A 16,487-nucleotide genomic window follows, 5' to 3' on the forward strand; every position below is an offset into this window, starting at 1 on the left:
CATGACACCAAGTGATCCATGCTGATGCCGCCTCAGATACAAATCCATCCACCAGTTTAGACTCTATGCCAACCACAGATTTGAATTGTCATATTAAATGATAGATTATTGATCACTAGGTTGTAAAAAAAAAAAAAAAAACCTCCATAAGTTCAAAGACACACAGTCTTAAACAGAGCAATGTAACCTGCTTGTTGTGAGTCTCTCTCTCTCTCTCTCTCTCTCTCTCTCTCTCTCTCTCTCTCTCTCTCTCTCTCTCTCTCTGTGTGTGTCTGTCTGTTGCTGCTGGGCCTCTTTAATGTGTATTGTCCCTTGAACCTCAATGGGGAATTAATCTATTGACAGCAGGACCAGGATGTTGGACAAAAGCACAGGAAGTCTTGGTCCAGCTGGCCTCAGACGTGCTTTCATTGTGTGATAAGTTGATGTAAAGTACAATCCCCTAGAAAGCATCACAATAGACAAATTACTATTTTAAGGCCAAAGCTAATGACTCCAAGAACCTGAATGAGTTACGCAATGCAGGGGGTTGTTTATATGCTGTCCTGCAGAATGAAACATCCTGATTAAACAGCTATAATCTGTCTCTAATCGCTGACAAACTGAAAACGCAATGATTTGTAGCTTTATCTGTGTCAGTGATATGACTTCTCTCCATATGAACCTGTGCTCCATCCAGCCTCTCCTGGGAGGTCCCCCTTCTGTGGAAACAACACCTGACCTGTGACAGGAAACACAAGGTTAATCTGTTCTTCCTCATTCAGCGCGTGTGTGTTTACATCTCCAAACACTGCTCAATTCATAACAGGTTTTTTCTCTAACCTTTATGAGTCAAGACAGAAAAGTAAAAGCAACAGTGTTCTTGCATATGAATTGGGGTTATAGCCTACTTGTAATATGAGAGAGAGAGAGGGAGAGAGAGAGAGAGAGAGAGAGAGAGAGAGAGAGAGAGAGAGAAAGAGAGAGAGAGAGAGAGAGAGAGAGAGAGAGAGAAAGTCTCAGGGGAGGAGAGGGAGGTTTTCCATTACACACATCATGTGAGAAAGAGAGAGAGAGAGAGAGCAAGAGAAAGAGAGAGAGAGAGAGAGAGAGAGAGAGAGAGAGAGAGAGAGAGAGAGAGAGAGAAAGTGAGAGGGAGAGAGAGAGAGAGAGAGAGAGAGAGAGCAAATTCTATTAGAATTCTGCATTTCCCAAAGTGTTGCAAGCGAATCAAGTGTTTCTGAGCCACTACCGTAAAATGAATCAGCAGTGTTACAGTAGAAACAATAAGTACTCACCCATCAGGTCACACACACTATGAAAGACACGGTGCTTCTGTTTCTACGAGGGATAAAGTCGATCCATGTATCTGCTACTGGCTGTTTGTCCTTTAACATTTATATTTAAACTGTATTTTTTGTGTATATGATGTAAACTGAGTTTGAAGTGAGCTGCAGGAATATAAAAGGGTTTTGTGTTTGTTATATCAGAGAATAAAAGGGAGAAAACAGAGGTGTGTCAAAGCAACATGAAGAAGAACAGATTACTGGTTTTAGCCTTCAAAGTAAAAGCACATTTTCCGAATCTTCAGAATAGAAAAACCTAGAAAACAAGCACATTGAAACACTGATTTGTATATTAAACTTAATATAATAACATATACTAAAACTGTCTTGTGATGAACGATTAGCCATTAAAGGTAGTTGTTATAGTGCAGGATAAACACTTTGGGGGAATCTTACTTGATATGGTTATAAAGTCAGATCTGTTAGATGCAGGAAGTTTAAATAGGTCTTGATAATCTAACTGACTGATTAAGCCTTAAGTCATATCTTTGCTGGTTTGAAACTCAACTTGACTAAAAACAATAAAACCTTGCAACTCAACATTGACTTTGCAACTTGTGACTTCACTTGGACTTCAATATTTTGACTCTAAAAGACTTACTGTACGTTTATTTATCTATTTTAAATCGTTATACAGTACATAATAAGTTGTAAGACTTCATCATAACACATCAATCATCACAACATATTTAAACTCTGCTAATACCGATCAATGTGCTATAACATAGAATTATAGTATATTATAAGATAGTTTGTTGATATAACTAAACTATGCTAATACTGATTTTCTATGCTCTAATATGTGAAATATATTGTAATGAGGTCAATAATCAGTCAATCAGTTCATGAAGGCAAAGCTTTGGGCTTTTATTTTGAAGTGTCAAACTGAAGAACTGTGTTTGTTCTGGGTTTGTTTTGACAATGAAGAGAGAAAAGAGGAGCAGAGGGAGGAAGAGGCGGGTTGAGGAAGAGGAGGAGGAGGAGGAGCGTGTCAACACTGGAGCCCGACGACAGGTAGCAACAGGTAAGCACATACACACACACATACACACACTCACAAACAGAGGGAGAGAAGAGGAGGCTCTGGTGCAGCAAAGGCCCCCGGGAGTCCAGATCCTGTTTGACACCATCTGGAACCAGAGAAGCGAGGACCATTACAGCGCCGCGGAGGGAAACTAACGCTCCTCTGGATTATTATCTCACTTTAGAGAAGAAAGGGACAACAGCGCTCCTATCAGAGGGATTTAATTTAGCGTTTATGAGGCTCACTGGTGAGTTTAGTGGCCTTGTAGTACTTTAAGTTATTTGTCATCATTTTTAGTATAACATTCAGTATTCTTGCAATATTCCCGTGTGTGTGTGTGTTAGTGTGTGTGTCAACGGGATTTAAAGCTTCTGTCAAACTGGATTATTGATCCACTGTATCCGATTACTGCCCCGGGCTCCACCTGTGAACATTACATAGGAAGGAATTGGGACTAAATCGCTCTAAGAGTTAATCTACTTTATGTTCAATGTATTCGGACAGAATGATAAATAGACGCGGTTGTTATATTCCATTCCAGGACTTGTTATAGGCTCGTTATTGTCGTTATTGTCGTAGTTGGACGGGACACTTCAACTTAATCCCCGCACTGCTGACCGTGAACGCACCATGATCAGCTCGGAGGGCCTGCGACCGGCGACCAACGGCAGGAAGCCGCTTGGGAAGCTCGCGTCCCGGCTGGAGGAGGTGAAGAACCCGTGGCGACATGTCTCCACGCTGGAGCTCAGCCACAACGAGGCGGCGCGGCTGGCCACGGACGCGCTGCTGGAGCACGGAGAGAAGGAGTACCGGAGGGTGCTGTCCGAGGAGCGGGAGCTCAACTTCCTCTCCCCGCTGGAGATCCGCTACATCACCCAGCATGCCACCAAGGCGGGGGACTGCGAGAGCAACGGCAGCGGCCCCAACGACCGGGACATGGAGGACGGAGACGCCGTGTCCGAGCTCACATCCGGCACTTACTTCCCCATGATGTCGGACGAGGAGCCGCCGATGCTGGAGCTCGGCTGGCCGGAGTCGCCGGCGAGATACGGACCGTCAGAGACGCAGATCTACTTTCAGAGGGACAAATCCCACAACGTGAAAGACCTGATCCGCTCCCTCATCAACAAAGCCAAGAAGGTAAGAACACAACTGCTGTCAAATGTTATAGCAGTAAAGAATAATATTAGAACGTTACAAGGTGATTTACATGGGCAACCAAGTCTGAAACAGGAGATAAAGACGAAACAATAACTACACAATGTCCTGTACAACAATGATTCACTAAACACACTTAATCACTGGATTGACAATATAACAAAATTACAATCAATAGTGAAAGCCTTTGGTGGAAGTGTGTGTGTTAATGAAACACCCCATTGATCAGGTGCAGCAGGTGTCTGACACTATAATCGCTAATAGGTCAGTTGATCACACGAACATGAAGGTCTGAAGCTCATAGCTCCACCTTCACCTGGTCAAGCTCGGTCACACAAGATTATTAAATTGATGTTTGGAAATGATATCCATCTTTAGGTTTTCACTTTATTGATCAACAGAGAGCCAAACTCACACACACCTGATATGATATCAGCTTATCACGTTTTTATCATTAAACTATGAACGAACACTACACTAATATATGAAACCATCCAGAGACTCAGACTTTCATTACGGTCCAGATGAATCCTGTGTCTGCAGCAGAATCCAGAATTCACTCAGCTATTCGACTGCTGCTTGTTTCTCACTAACTCCTGATTCTTCTTCAGTCATTTCTTGGCTCAGTGTTTGACTTAATTCTCCACCTACAAGTTTGTGTTGGCTTTCAGTTCAGAGACCCGTCGACAGGCAGCTGTGTTGATGATCGTCTCTGATAAAATCTCTTTAAGCAGCTCTGTAACATTAGACACCATCTGAGTTCTTTAATTGTAGTTGTGAGGGCATTAAAGTAGTGGTGCAGGTGTTTATCCATAGTGACACAGCGTGATCCGTGTGACACTAAAAGGAAAACCTCTACAGTCTATAATCAGTAGAAATAGATCCCAGTTCTGTTCCTTTAACTCAAAAACATTTCCATGTGTACCTTCAGTCAGAGGGGAGGTTTTGTTTTTCGCTCCTCTCACCTCAGCGCGTTCATTTCTCCCTCAAGTGGTTTCCACCTGGTTTGCTTGTGTGAGCAGCTCTTAGGTACACACACATACACACAAACATGCACACACATCGCCCTGTCACTCATTCAGCCACTGACCTCGATTCATGGACCCAATATATTTCCAAAGCTTTGACTGCCACTTTGTCATAATCATTAACTTACAGCATCAACTGTGTGTGTGTGTGTGTGTGTGTGTGTGTGTGTGTGTGTGTGTGTGTGTGTGTGTGTGTATGTGTGTGTGTATTTCAGGTTGTCAGCGCCGTCATGGACACGACAACTCCAAATGTTGATGATTGAATTTTTTGCCAAGTGTTATGTAATCCAATAATGTCATTAGCAGTCCAGTCTGCACACACACACACACTGCATGAGTCAGAGCTGCAGAGACACTTTCCTCTCCCCGGAGGAATAAATACATCTCATTTGTATGCACAGTGATTCTGCTGCTAATAAAAGTGGAAATAATTCTGCCCATAAAAAGAGAATACAGTTCAATTAGAGTACAAACACACAACAGGATGGAGAATCTGTGTGTTCTGCTCGCTTCAGCCTCTTTCTCTCTCAGTTCCTTCATTTCTATCCGTTCACCCCATAATGTGAGGACTCGAACCCAACTCATATATTATCAACCACAGAGATCAATAACACAGCACATAATAAAACACACTCTTAAAATAAAAACAAGTTCCCAAATGTCAAGTTAGTTTGTTAGTTTGTCGTGTGTGTGTGTGTGTGTGTGTGTCTGTCTGTCTGTCTCAGGGCAGCGTTTGCTTGTTAAGACATGTCCATTCTTGTCCACATGTGTGATCAATGTTACATAAGCAGTGGCGTGTTTATAGGTTCAGACTCTTATTTACCTGCTGGTCTGAGGGAATCAAACCTGTGAGTGCTGGTCTGGTAAGGACCCCCGCTCAGAAAACCTTCATGGAATCCTGAATGCTAACGTCTCTGGTGTCCCCCTGCGTCTCCAGGTAATCGCCGTGGTGATGGACGTGTTCACAGACGTAGACCTGATGTGCGACCTGATGGAGGCGTCCAACAAGCGCAAGGTCCCCGTCTACATCCTGCTGGACGGGAAGAACCTGGGATACTTCACTGATATGTGCTCAGCGCTCGACATCCAGAACTCACACCTGAGTGTAAGTGTCCACACACACACCCATACACACACACACACACACACGCACACACACACACACTTTGAGACATCCATCCATCCACTTTCTGTAACATCTAACGAAACCAAACTTTCTAACAGTTTATGTGTGTGTGTGTGTGTGTGTGTGTGTGTGTGTGTGTGTGGTGCCATTGAGGGTTTTCTTTGCACTCAACTTCCAGAACTCACACACGGGTGCTGGAGAGGAGGAATGGAAGTGTTAGTTATTATATAATGTTCTGTATGTTATACCATACATACAATACCAACTGTGTGTGTGTGCCTGTGTGTGTGCCTGTGTGTGTGTGTGTGTGTGCCTGTGTGTGTGTGTGTGTGTGGGACTTTGGACTGGGTTGTGTCTGTCCTCCCATATTTGTCAAGCGTGATATCTCACACACTGATACTGCTGCAGCTCTGAGGGAGGAAGCTGATGTTTACGTTGAGCTGAATTTGAGTTGAATTGCATTTAAGGCGATAACCTGACTGATAACTTAGCTGATCCATCACCCAGCAATCACCAAGGCATTCATCAAACACTGAGGTGCATTCCAAGGCGCTGTATGTTAGACTTTCTGTTATGATATTTCGTTGTTACTTAACAGATATTTAAAGCAATCAAAATGTGACCGTTCAGCTTCGTAGTTGTCTTTATTTACATTCCTGTCATGTTTTGGTTGTTATCTCCACTTCACTCTTCCAGTATGTTATATCAAAATAAAGAAACAAAGAGAAACTAAACTTTGGCGGCGATGATTCCCTCTGCCTGTAACATCTGAGTCTTTGAATTTTGTAAAAAGGAAAATTATGCAGTATTGCAATAAAATGCGGAATTTTGTTGAAGTTGCGTTGAATCCCGTGATTGCAGAATCGTGAAAAGCTATTAAATGCTGTAAGTTAAGCGTTTACTGCTTTGATTTAGCTCACAGGATGTTTATTGGAGTGTGTGTGTGTGTGTGTGTGTGTTTGTGTTAGTGTGTTCTTGCTAGTCTTTCTACCTATACCATCATGAAATATTGTGCTAATCCTACATGTGTGTGTGTGTGTGTGTGTACAGAACATGCGCGTCCGCACTGTGTGTGGCGACACATACTGCACCAAGAGCGGCAAGAAGTTCACTGGTCAGGTCCAGGAGAAGTTTATGATCATCGACTGTGAAGAGGTCATCGCTGGGTCATACAGGTCTGTAAGAACACACACACACACACACACACACACACACACACACACACACACACACACACACACACACACACACACACACACACACACACACACACACACACACACACACACGCACACACACACACACACACACACACACAAACAGGCAATGATGTTTAGCTGTACTGGGATCTGTGTAAAAGTACAAAGAAACATTAAATGTCAGATGTATTTAGTTTCCATGTGTTCTGACATGCAGGGCAGACATGACATGCAGTGGAAGAGGGCAGAAGCCACAGGAGCCATTATGAGTCCGTCTCCATTATGAGTCTCCGGATGAGCTCACAGCTGCGGTACAAAGCTCACGTTGTGCAGCCGGCTGACTGTGCCGCTGTGTGTTGGTGGCATTTGAAACTGTTGATGAGAATACCTGAGTAATCCCTGTAATTACAGCTGCATGCTCCACCAGAATGAACAGCAGAGACTGTGGAAGTGTGCTCGGTGTGTGCGCTGGGCTTCAACATGAAAGACGCATTTAAGCTTTGGGCTGATATGTTTTGTTTACACGACTCTAATTTCATCTAGAAAGTCTTGTTTTTTGTTTTAGGATCAAGCGAATCTTTGTGGAAATCCTCCACTTCACTTTGTTGCTTGCACAGCCTCAACTTCAGAGACGGAGCCATTTTGTTTTGCCGTTTGCACTTCATTGCAGTCTGTGCACATACGTGTGTGTGCCAGTGTGTGTGTGTGAGTGTGTGCACAAGTGAAACTGCTAGACAAATAGAGCTGTAAAACTCTGGGGATTTCAACAGCTCAGTGTCATGGAGAAGGAGAGAAGGAGAGCAAGCGTGTGGTGATAAAGGTTCTATTGGCCTCACAGAGCCAAAGACTCCCGTTAGAGGAACATTTCACATAAAAACAAAACAACTTTTTGAGTCCTGCTGCTTCTCCTTTGCTTTAGAAACTGGAGGGGCAGAAACAAACAGCAACAACTGGTTATGTTGCAGATGAGCAAACATATGAACCTAAACACACAGTGAACTGTCATGATGTGATCAATCGTGGCCTATGGGTATAGTTTACGCTAGACTCGTGTGTCACCGTGTTTTTTGTAAGTTGGAGCATTTTGGAGATATTTGCAGACGTTTAGCAGCAAATACAAACTAAACAACACTTTGTTCTGCTGCGACAATGGTAACACCTTGTAAACCTGGTCTTCTACCAGTTGGACATGCTCAGAATAACTTAGCTGGGAGGCGTGCAGAAGGGCTGAACCACCTCAGTCAGCTCATGTCAGCTGGAAGGAGCTGGGTCCTGCTGCTCCTCTCACAGTGTCTCACCCCCTCCCTGAGAGCGGTGACGGCCTACGTATGAATGTCAGCCCATGTGCTTGTATCAGCAATTGCATTGTTTCGGCTCCGACTCTAAAGTTCATGACCACGGGTGAACAAGAGCTTTCTAATGAACCTGAAGCATCACATTGTACGCTAAAACAAACAGACCTTTGCATGTGAGAAGGTAAATAAGAACATGCTAAACTGGTCCCTATACCTGTAGAAATGTCTCTGCCTCTGCCTCTGACGTCTCCAGCTACTCTTTCTAAGCTAGACTGGATTCACGAGGTGTCCTTTTATTTATAATTATTACGTGGAATATGATTTTATCAAGATTATCTGGGAAAATATGAGATACTGCTGAGTCTGATTTGCCACAGGGCCAGCTGAGAAACTTTGGGAACCACATTGTTGTCATTGTTGCGCAGCGATCTCTCTGATTACTTGGAACCTCATTTGTGACACGTGTCCTAGTTTTAAGCCTCCAAAAATCTCTCCATCCTCATTTCCGTACCGCCATCTCACATTCACACCAGTCAGGGAGTCCTGAAACAACTCTGATTGTTTCCGCTCTGATGATTCTCCCAACACTGGCTGCAGAGGAATGCTCCTCTTCATGTGTTTGCTTGCGGTATTCATTCGCTATGTGGCAACCGAGTGGGTTGGGTCATGCAATGCATGCTGGGCTGACAGGCATAAATCCTTTGACAGCCGTAAATCCTTTGCTAAATGTGGAATTTAAGGGCGAGGTTTGGAACGGTACCAAAAGTTCAGTGCCGCCAACAGTTGTCTTATCTCAGCAGGCCTCTTTTCTTTCTATTGTATCTGCAAATGTCCCCTTAACGCCAATAGTAACACCTCAGAGCACTTAGTCTGAGATACCCAGTCCAGTGCCAGAACTAGATCCTTCTTCTGGGTTTCCCTCTGGTCGGATACTGCAGCTTTATCAGAAGACGCACAATGAAATGTTTAAACTAAATCATTGGTATCTTGTGTAATCAAGGTGTGGCCAGAACATAACACAGTCCAGGACTTGGCAGGAGGTTGTTTGAGAAGATTTTCCACTCTATCATTTTTAAGTGTTGAGTGATTTATGTCTGTGCAGAGTCGTTCTTCAGGTTTCTGGCTTTTTTTTTTTTTAAACCAAGAGCAGCGAGAGTGTATCTTGGCAGCTGCTTGACACTGTTTCCGTCACAGCATCGTCGTCTCTCATAGTTCAGTCTTTAAGGGCCTCAAATGATTCAAATGAGATCATACTGTAGACCAAGAGTTCATGCACGTATGTAGTTTTTTAATTTGACGAAATTGGGACAGAAACAGTTAGATTCCAGGTCCCATCGTTCGTCTTTAACGATCCCCTGGACATGTTGGTTGAATTGTTGCAAACTGGCCCGAGCAGGAGGTTTTAAAGCCGATTACACATCTTGATGGTTTAAGCCGTTATGTCATCCTCAGACCAAACAGACGGAAGGTTTGAATGCAACCTTTGTAACTGTTTATGTGATGAGCCAGGTGCATTGATTGTCCTCGGGCTGACTCACACTGTTAAGCCACTCAAACAAATCAAAATCTGAGCGCGTTTTCAATTAACCTGTGCCATCTGTTTTTGCATGTTAATGTAGGATTTACTTTATTCTAATAAGATCTATCTTTAAAACCTTTTGCGTTGTCGCCTATTCAGATCCATTCTTCTTTAGCTACTGGCAGCTGATGTTTCCAGCTTTACTGACCTGCGAATACCTTGTGGAGTTGCTTTTTTACCCCACAGGCCTTGTTCACACTGTGCCATTTAATGCGACAGGTATCCATGTTCTGGTATCTGATCACCCCAGGCTGCGTTTAGTGCCATAGTGTAACTGAAGGCTAATGGAACATCTGTTGCATTGGGATCAGATCTGGCCTAGCAAACATTGTTGTCGGATTTGCTGGTAGTGTAACTGCAAGGTGACGTGTAAAAACACTCAGCGGAAACACACAAGACAAGTTTCACACTGTTCAAAGGACTGCCGGAGGACAGAGGAAGAGCTTGGAGCGCTGCAGAAACCAGGGGCCTGCTGGTCATATGGTCGTAACCCGAGCTACAGGTGCCGCCCTCAGCGTTTGAGCATAGAGCCGAGTTAAAGAGTTTGCTCAGGAGTTAGTGGAGGCCTAACTAGAGCTGAAAGGAGGGGCATGTTTGGCTTCATTCATCAGGTGAACATAATGTGACTCCAGTGAGCTCACAGTGCTGCTGTGAGTCTGACTGCGGAGTCGGGAGGTAATTGTTTTCTAACACGTTAACAATGACAGCTTGATGAGCAAGTTACCAGTTGGGGCGATTCCATTCTATATTCCAGTCTGTGTGTCGCAGGCCTGCTGCCAACATGTTGCATTTATTTCATCTCAGATGTGAAAGGGTTCTTCCTCCTACCAAAGATGTGCTGTCCCCTCACACGCTCACACACACAGACGTCTGTGTGAGCTGCAGGTCTGGCTGCTGACTGATGAATCATCATAGTCACTCAGCCAGTGTGCAGGAAGTTGCTAGCACCAAATTCAGGCTCATTTGCACTTTTGATCAGCTGGAGAGTGATAAGAGATAAAAGGTATCTAATGGACAGTTGAGTCCAGGTCACACCGGCTGTGTTTTATAAATATATCTTCATGTACAGGATGGTGTGATGTAAATGATGTTAGTTAGACCTAACTGCAGACTTTAAAGACGCCAAGAGGAGCAGTTTATATCCAGACTCAGTTCCATTACACATTCATTAAGTTTGTAATGTGGGAAGTTAACATAATGAGCTGAACACTTCCTGGGAGCAGAACCTTTATCTCTGCTATGTGTTGCTATGGACACAGCTGTCTGAATAGACAGAGGGATCTCTTACTTATTGCTGCATCAATGACTGACAGGTCAGCGAGCTGGCGACCTCATATATATGTTTATACATTTAATATAAATATATAAACAAGACATAATTATATGGAATGTTTTTAATTCCTCTTTAAAGAACCTTTTTCATTCTCATGGATCAGGCGGGTCTCTTCTCACATTATATAATCACATATAATGACATACTCTCCCTGTTTGTCTCATGTATCTGGCTTGTGTGTATCTCTCACTAAATGTATCTGTAACATGATGTCATCCCTCTTCCTCCCCTCTAGTTTCACCTGGTTGTCGGCGCAGGTGCACAGCAACATGGTGATGCATTTCTCGGGTCGCATCGCCGACAGCTTCGACCGTGAGTTTCGCTGTCTGTATGCCGACTCGGAGGTGGTGGACTGTTTCTTTAACCCAGAGGAGGAGGGGATGCCTTACTACCCCTCCTACCAGGCCATGATGGCCCCCGGGATGCTCATGGGGCTCAACCAGGGGCTGGGGATGGATTTACTCGCTGACAGGTAATCAGCTGAGGTTTAGATGACATCACCTCACATCACCAGGACACATGTGTGTCACTCCTTAAGTCTTTTTGTGCATGTGCATATTTAGTTGTCTATTTTTTTAAAACTTTTAACAGATTTACTTATTACTTATTATAGATTCAGCATGTAAGACATTTTCCAAAATTAATGATTTTGGGGGATATTACATTGAAATGACCTCACTAACTTCATTTAAGTTTATTTAAGTTTATTTTTTGAAACCTGTGACTATTAGTATACAATACCCTACAATTCATTACTCGTATTCATGCTTTTTATGTTGTGTAAGTCGATTTTTTCGGTATTTTCTGTTTGTCTATGTTAATTTCCAATTATCACATTTTGAGTGAAAACATTTTTGACCATATTTAATGTTCCCCATCCCCCCCCCCCTGCAGGCAGAGGGTGTGTTCCGAGAATTCCAGTAGCCCATCAAGTAGCAGCATCTCCAGCGTGAAGGCTGCACCTGGAATGAGCTCCAACACAGTCTACAAGGTCAACCAAGGTCACGACAAGAAAGAGTCTAACAACAGCAGCCACCTGAGCCCTGAGAGGAGAGGAGCAGGAGGGGAGAGAGAGAGAGAGCGAGAGAGAGGAGGAGGACAAACGCCCACTCAGCAGAATCATGTCACACGCACCTCTTCCAATGGAGCCATCAATCACAGCCCGGGTCCTGACCGCACGTCGGCCACATACGGTCCGCCCATGGGTTTGGAGTGGAACAAATCCAACCCAGCAGACTTCATGAGGTCGAATGTGGTCGGTACCACCTCCAAGTTCCAGGCTTTGGGTTTGTATGATCACAAACCAAATATGTTCCACAGCTCCGGTCTCACATCTGGAAGCCCGAACTTGAACGTAACCCCCAAAGTCGTGTCCCCGGCCCCCCCCAACGACGGGAAACTCACCCACAAGCACAGGAGTTCCTCTAACCAGTTCCTCAACAAACTCACCGACCTCTTCCTGTCGCCCTCCAGCAAAGAGAAAGAGCCATACAACTACAGGAGGTCACCGTCTCCTCACGGCACCCCACCCTGGGGCGGGCCGGACCTTTCTCAAACAGAACCGGAGAGCAAACAAACCCCCCCACCACCTCCAGCTCCTAACACCGCGTTAAACCGGCAGGATAAGAACCGGATGACGCTGGGCCACAGCAAACTGGACCTGGTCAACCAATACAACCAGATGAAATCCAAGCAGGTCTACAGCCGATTTGAGCTCAAGACCACTAACTAGAGCAGAGGGGGGGGGGGGCCCAGGCTGCTCCGGCCCAGGCTGCTCTCATCTCATCTCCTCTCAGCATTCCTCATGTGTCTGTTATTCCTTTAACGATACATTTTGATGTTCCAGTAATGTGAGACACGTCTCCATGGAGGTGGACGTTGAAGGTTTTTGGTTTTGACCAAAATGATTCCAGTATTGAGAGATGTGGGGCCATTCAATACCAAGTGTAAATACATACCTAGTTTCATCATCAGCATACCTTTGATTGACTTTGAAGCAGTGCGTGACTTTAAATCAAGACTCAACATTCAAATACATAGGAAAAGCATCCAGTAAGCCAAACTCCCAGGCCCTCACCTGTCCGGACAGCTTTGTTTTTGATTGGTGCTCCAACTGTCTCATGTTTATGTCAACATGTAACACACCTGCTTAGACACACACGCAAACCGCAAGGCCAGCCAGTAAGACGCGCACACGGTCCATGTTTGTCTCAGCCGGGACTCAGATGGTCCAACGGGGACACAGCAGGGGCCTTAAACAGTAGCTCAGTGTGCACAGCAGTGCTGCAGCAAGGGAGGGTAGACACTGATCACATTTCTGTTTGCATTATAAGCTTCGCAAAGGTTTTAAAGTAGTTCTGGATGAGAGAAGGAACTTGTTCCTGCATAGTTAGTGTCTGTCCTGCTCCTGCTCGTTTGGTCTCGTGACATTAAAACAGATTGAGGTTCTTTCACACTCCTGTATTATGACGTACTGTAGAACAACACGTGCCTTAATCATCCTGCCTTAAGGTTTACATTCACATTTTATATGAATCTTAATAATGCATCTTAAAAATGTAATTTCATTCACGCACCTCTGTGATTACAGGGAACAAACCTTTGCTGTACATAATGCAAAACAAGAAGAAGTAGTGCGACCATATTGTCTTTTTAAAAATTCAGCTGAATTCGGTGTAAATAGAGAAAGCGAACAGTTTTGTAAAGAAAATATTTTTACGACAATAATGTACTCAGCAGAACCAACAGCAGCAGATAATCATCGTTCATGCACTGACCTTTACAAAGATTACGTTTTTGCTATCAACATGAGCGTATTGTGCGTTTACATTCTGCCCCGAACTGAAAATATTGTCAGTGTTTGTGTCTTTTCCTTTTATTATAATTCTGTACAGTTTTTAAAGTAATAAGGATCTCTAAGCTGTGTACAGGTCTGTGTATATATTCCCGTGTACATGTGTGATGGTGGGTGTTGGTTGGCTGCTGCTGCTGAGCTTTCTGACGGTTCCTCTGCAGGATGGAGCGACGACAAACCCTCCAGCTTCTACATCACAGAGACGGCGAGGAAACGGATTCATCGTCTTGATTTTGTATCGGATTGCAGTGCAAAGAGCTGTGACATTTTGTAGACATGAAGTATATATGAATGTATATATATTTTGCATAGTACTGAGAACTCACTGTCAGGAATTTGGGTGATTCTTAAACAAACACTTTGGTTTTGGAACCAATTCCTTTTATTTTTACAATATTTCCAACAGAATGTGAATGTTTCAGTTGGTCTGAATTTGTGAGCCGAACATTTTTGTGAGACGCCACATGAATTTAATAAAAGCAAAAAAAAAAGACTTCAGCCCTGGTATGGCATTTTCAATTCCTACAGTGGCAGATTGAGGCTTACATGATGTTTGCCCCACTCTGCTTTCTACCAAACATCTTTACCGACACAAACAAACCTTCAAGCACAGGAAACAGGTGATTTGATCTGTTTAGCTGTTAGCTGTTAGCTGTTACCTGGTGTTAGTCTGTCAGCGTGAAAGACCGTTAGGCTTCACTCCTGTGTTTAGATTCTTGGTGTTGGGGCGACACCTGGTTTACTTGGTTTACAACCAAAGTGTTTACTTTTGCCTCACGCTTTGGTTGTTATCTGGTTTTGTACTCGGCTGTAACATCATCATCTTCATGCTTCGGCCTCTGAGACGAATCTGTGCGTTTTCCTGTCAGGAAGTTCAGTCCAGGCGCTGGGCCACAGGGTCTGAGCTATTTAAAGACCAAACAATGCAACCGAGTACAAACTGCATCAAACTCTGATCATCTCTCGTATGGGTGGAGGGAGACGTCGCTGCCATCTAGAAATTTCGAATTCATGACATGAAATCTTGGACCAAACATCCAGTTGTGAAATGCAAAGGAATCTGGCCTGGTTGAGTTTGAGTTCACAAATGTCAACATTGCTGTATTTCTTCCTTCCTTCCTTCCTTCCACACACACACACACACACACACACACACACACACACACACACACACACACACAGGTAACACATGCATGTTTTTAAACCATAGTACCATCTTCTGCGATATTTCACCAGCACATCCTGTACACCTGTTACACCAACGACTGTTACACCTGTTACCATGTCATTTAGTCATGGTTACAGGTTTATGGGCTTCTCCTGGTTATTAATTAGGTAGCAGGTTGGCTGTTCAAACTGCTTGTGCTGCATTCCACCTCAGAGTCGACACTTGACCTCCACAGCAGAACTAGATCAAGTCAAGTAAAGTGATTTGTCATCTCTGCTTCTTCAAACCTTGTCAACTCTTCATCAGGTGTTCTGACCGGAGCCGGGGCGGTCTTGTGGCAGGTGTGCATTTGTAACTGCAGTGTCTGTGTATCATGAGTTTGGTCGGGGAGCTCTATTGCGTTTCATTCTCCTCTGTCTCTCATTTATAGTTTTCTCCTTCCTCTCTGCCTTTGCCTGAAATGTGCTCGGGCGATGATGAACAAAGCACAAACTCTACTGGCAAACTGTCACTACTACCACTGGCTGCTGCCTGTCTGCAGGCGGTTAGTGGGGCAGACGTGGTAACACGAGCTCCACTCTCATGTTTCACACTTGACCACTGTCACTAGGAGAGCAGAGACCCTCATTCTGTTCACTGGGCTCATTAACAGTTGATGTTCATGCTTGTACTCTGTTAGCATCAGGCTATCGCTACCATTCCATTCTGAAAGGTGATGAACTGGCTGACTTCAGACCCTTCAGAGTCTCCACCTTCAGCTTTGCAGCATTTCCTGGGAATCATATTGTTATGTTATCTCAAGGATGCAGTGTTCTTCCTGCTTCTGCGCTATTTTCTGCCATGTGAGTGTGTGTGTGTGTGTTTAAGTGCGTGTGTTCATGCATGAGTGTGACTCCACTTCGAATCCATGCATGTGACACTGTTTGTGTCTGACTGTATATACAGTGTGTGTGTGTGTGTGTGTGTGTGGGTGCGTGTGTGTGTGTGCGCGTGTGTGTGTGTGTGTGTGGGTGTGTGTGGGTGTGGGTGTGTGTGTGTGTGTGTGCCTTCAGATGGTGCATTGTCCTCCCAATAATCCGCCTTCAGGTTTGAACTGTCTAATCTGGATTGAAGTCAAAAACACTAATTCTCTTCCAGTTCATTTGTAGCTAATCACATTTGCACAACACACTTAAACGGTGTGTACACGAGGAACACAATGATTAATCTAAGCTTGACTGATGTCTTTTGGTACATAACCAACACAACAAGGTGACATTTAGTCTTAATGCCAGTCAGTAGATTTAAGAACACTTAAAAACTTCAATTACACTGCAATTAAGATCATAAATCATTAAGGTTCTGTTTGTTGTTTCACCTGAATGTGTTTGGCTAAGATCAACGTACACACACAGGTTA

General features: G+C 44.1%; 1 protein-coding gene across 4 annotated transcripts; it reads left to right on the forward strand.

Moving 5' to 3' along the window:
- Window positions 1–2,260: 2,260 nt before the first annotated feature.
- fam83c (family with sequence similarity 83 member C) lies at window positions 2,261–14,412 on the forward strand. 4 transcript variants are annotated; one of them, XM_076147248.1, is made up of 6 exons: window positions 2,261–2,349; window positions 2,929–3,489; window positions 5,473–5,640; window positions 6,712–6,836; window positions 11,303–11,539; window positions 11,962–14,412. In XM_076147248.1, exons 2-6 carry the CDS (start codon window positions 2,980–2,982, stop codon window positions 12,797–12,799), a joined length of 1,878 nt encoding a protein of 625 aa, XP_076003363.1. In that variant the 5' UTR covers window positions 2,261–2,349; window positions 2,929–2,979; the 3' UTR covers window positions 12,800–14,412. The 4 variants fall into 4 exon arrangements, with proteins under 4 accessions (XP_076003363.1, XP_076003362.1, XP_076003361.1 ...); XM_076147247.1 differs by lacking the exon at window positions 2,261–2,349 and adding an exon at window positions 2,361–2,596 and having other exon boundaries at window positions 2,891–3,489; XM_076147246.1 differs by lacking the exon at window positions 2,261–2,349 and adding an exon at window positions 2,361–2,596.
- The last annotated feature ends 2,075 nt before the right edge of the window (window positions 14,413–16,487 follow it).

The sequence above is a fragment of the Genypterus blacodes genome, unplaced genomic scaffold, assembly GCF_046128005.1.
Source record: "Genypterus blacodes isolate CSIRO-AG114 ecotype Tasmania unplaced genomic scaffold, CSIRO-AGI_Gbla_v1 ptg000037l_1, whole genome shotgun sequence".
Classification (NCBI taxonomy): Eukaryota; Metazoa; Chordata; class Actinopteri; order Ophidiiformes; family Ophidiidae; genus Genypterus; species Genypterus blacodes.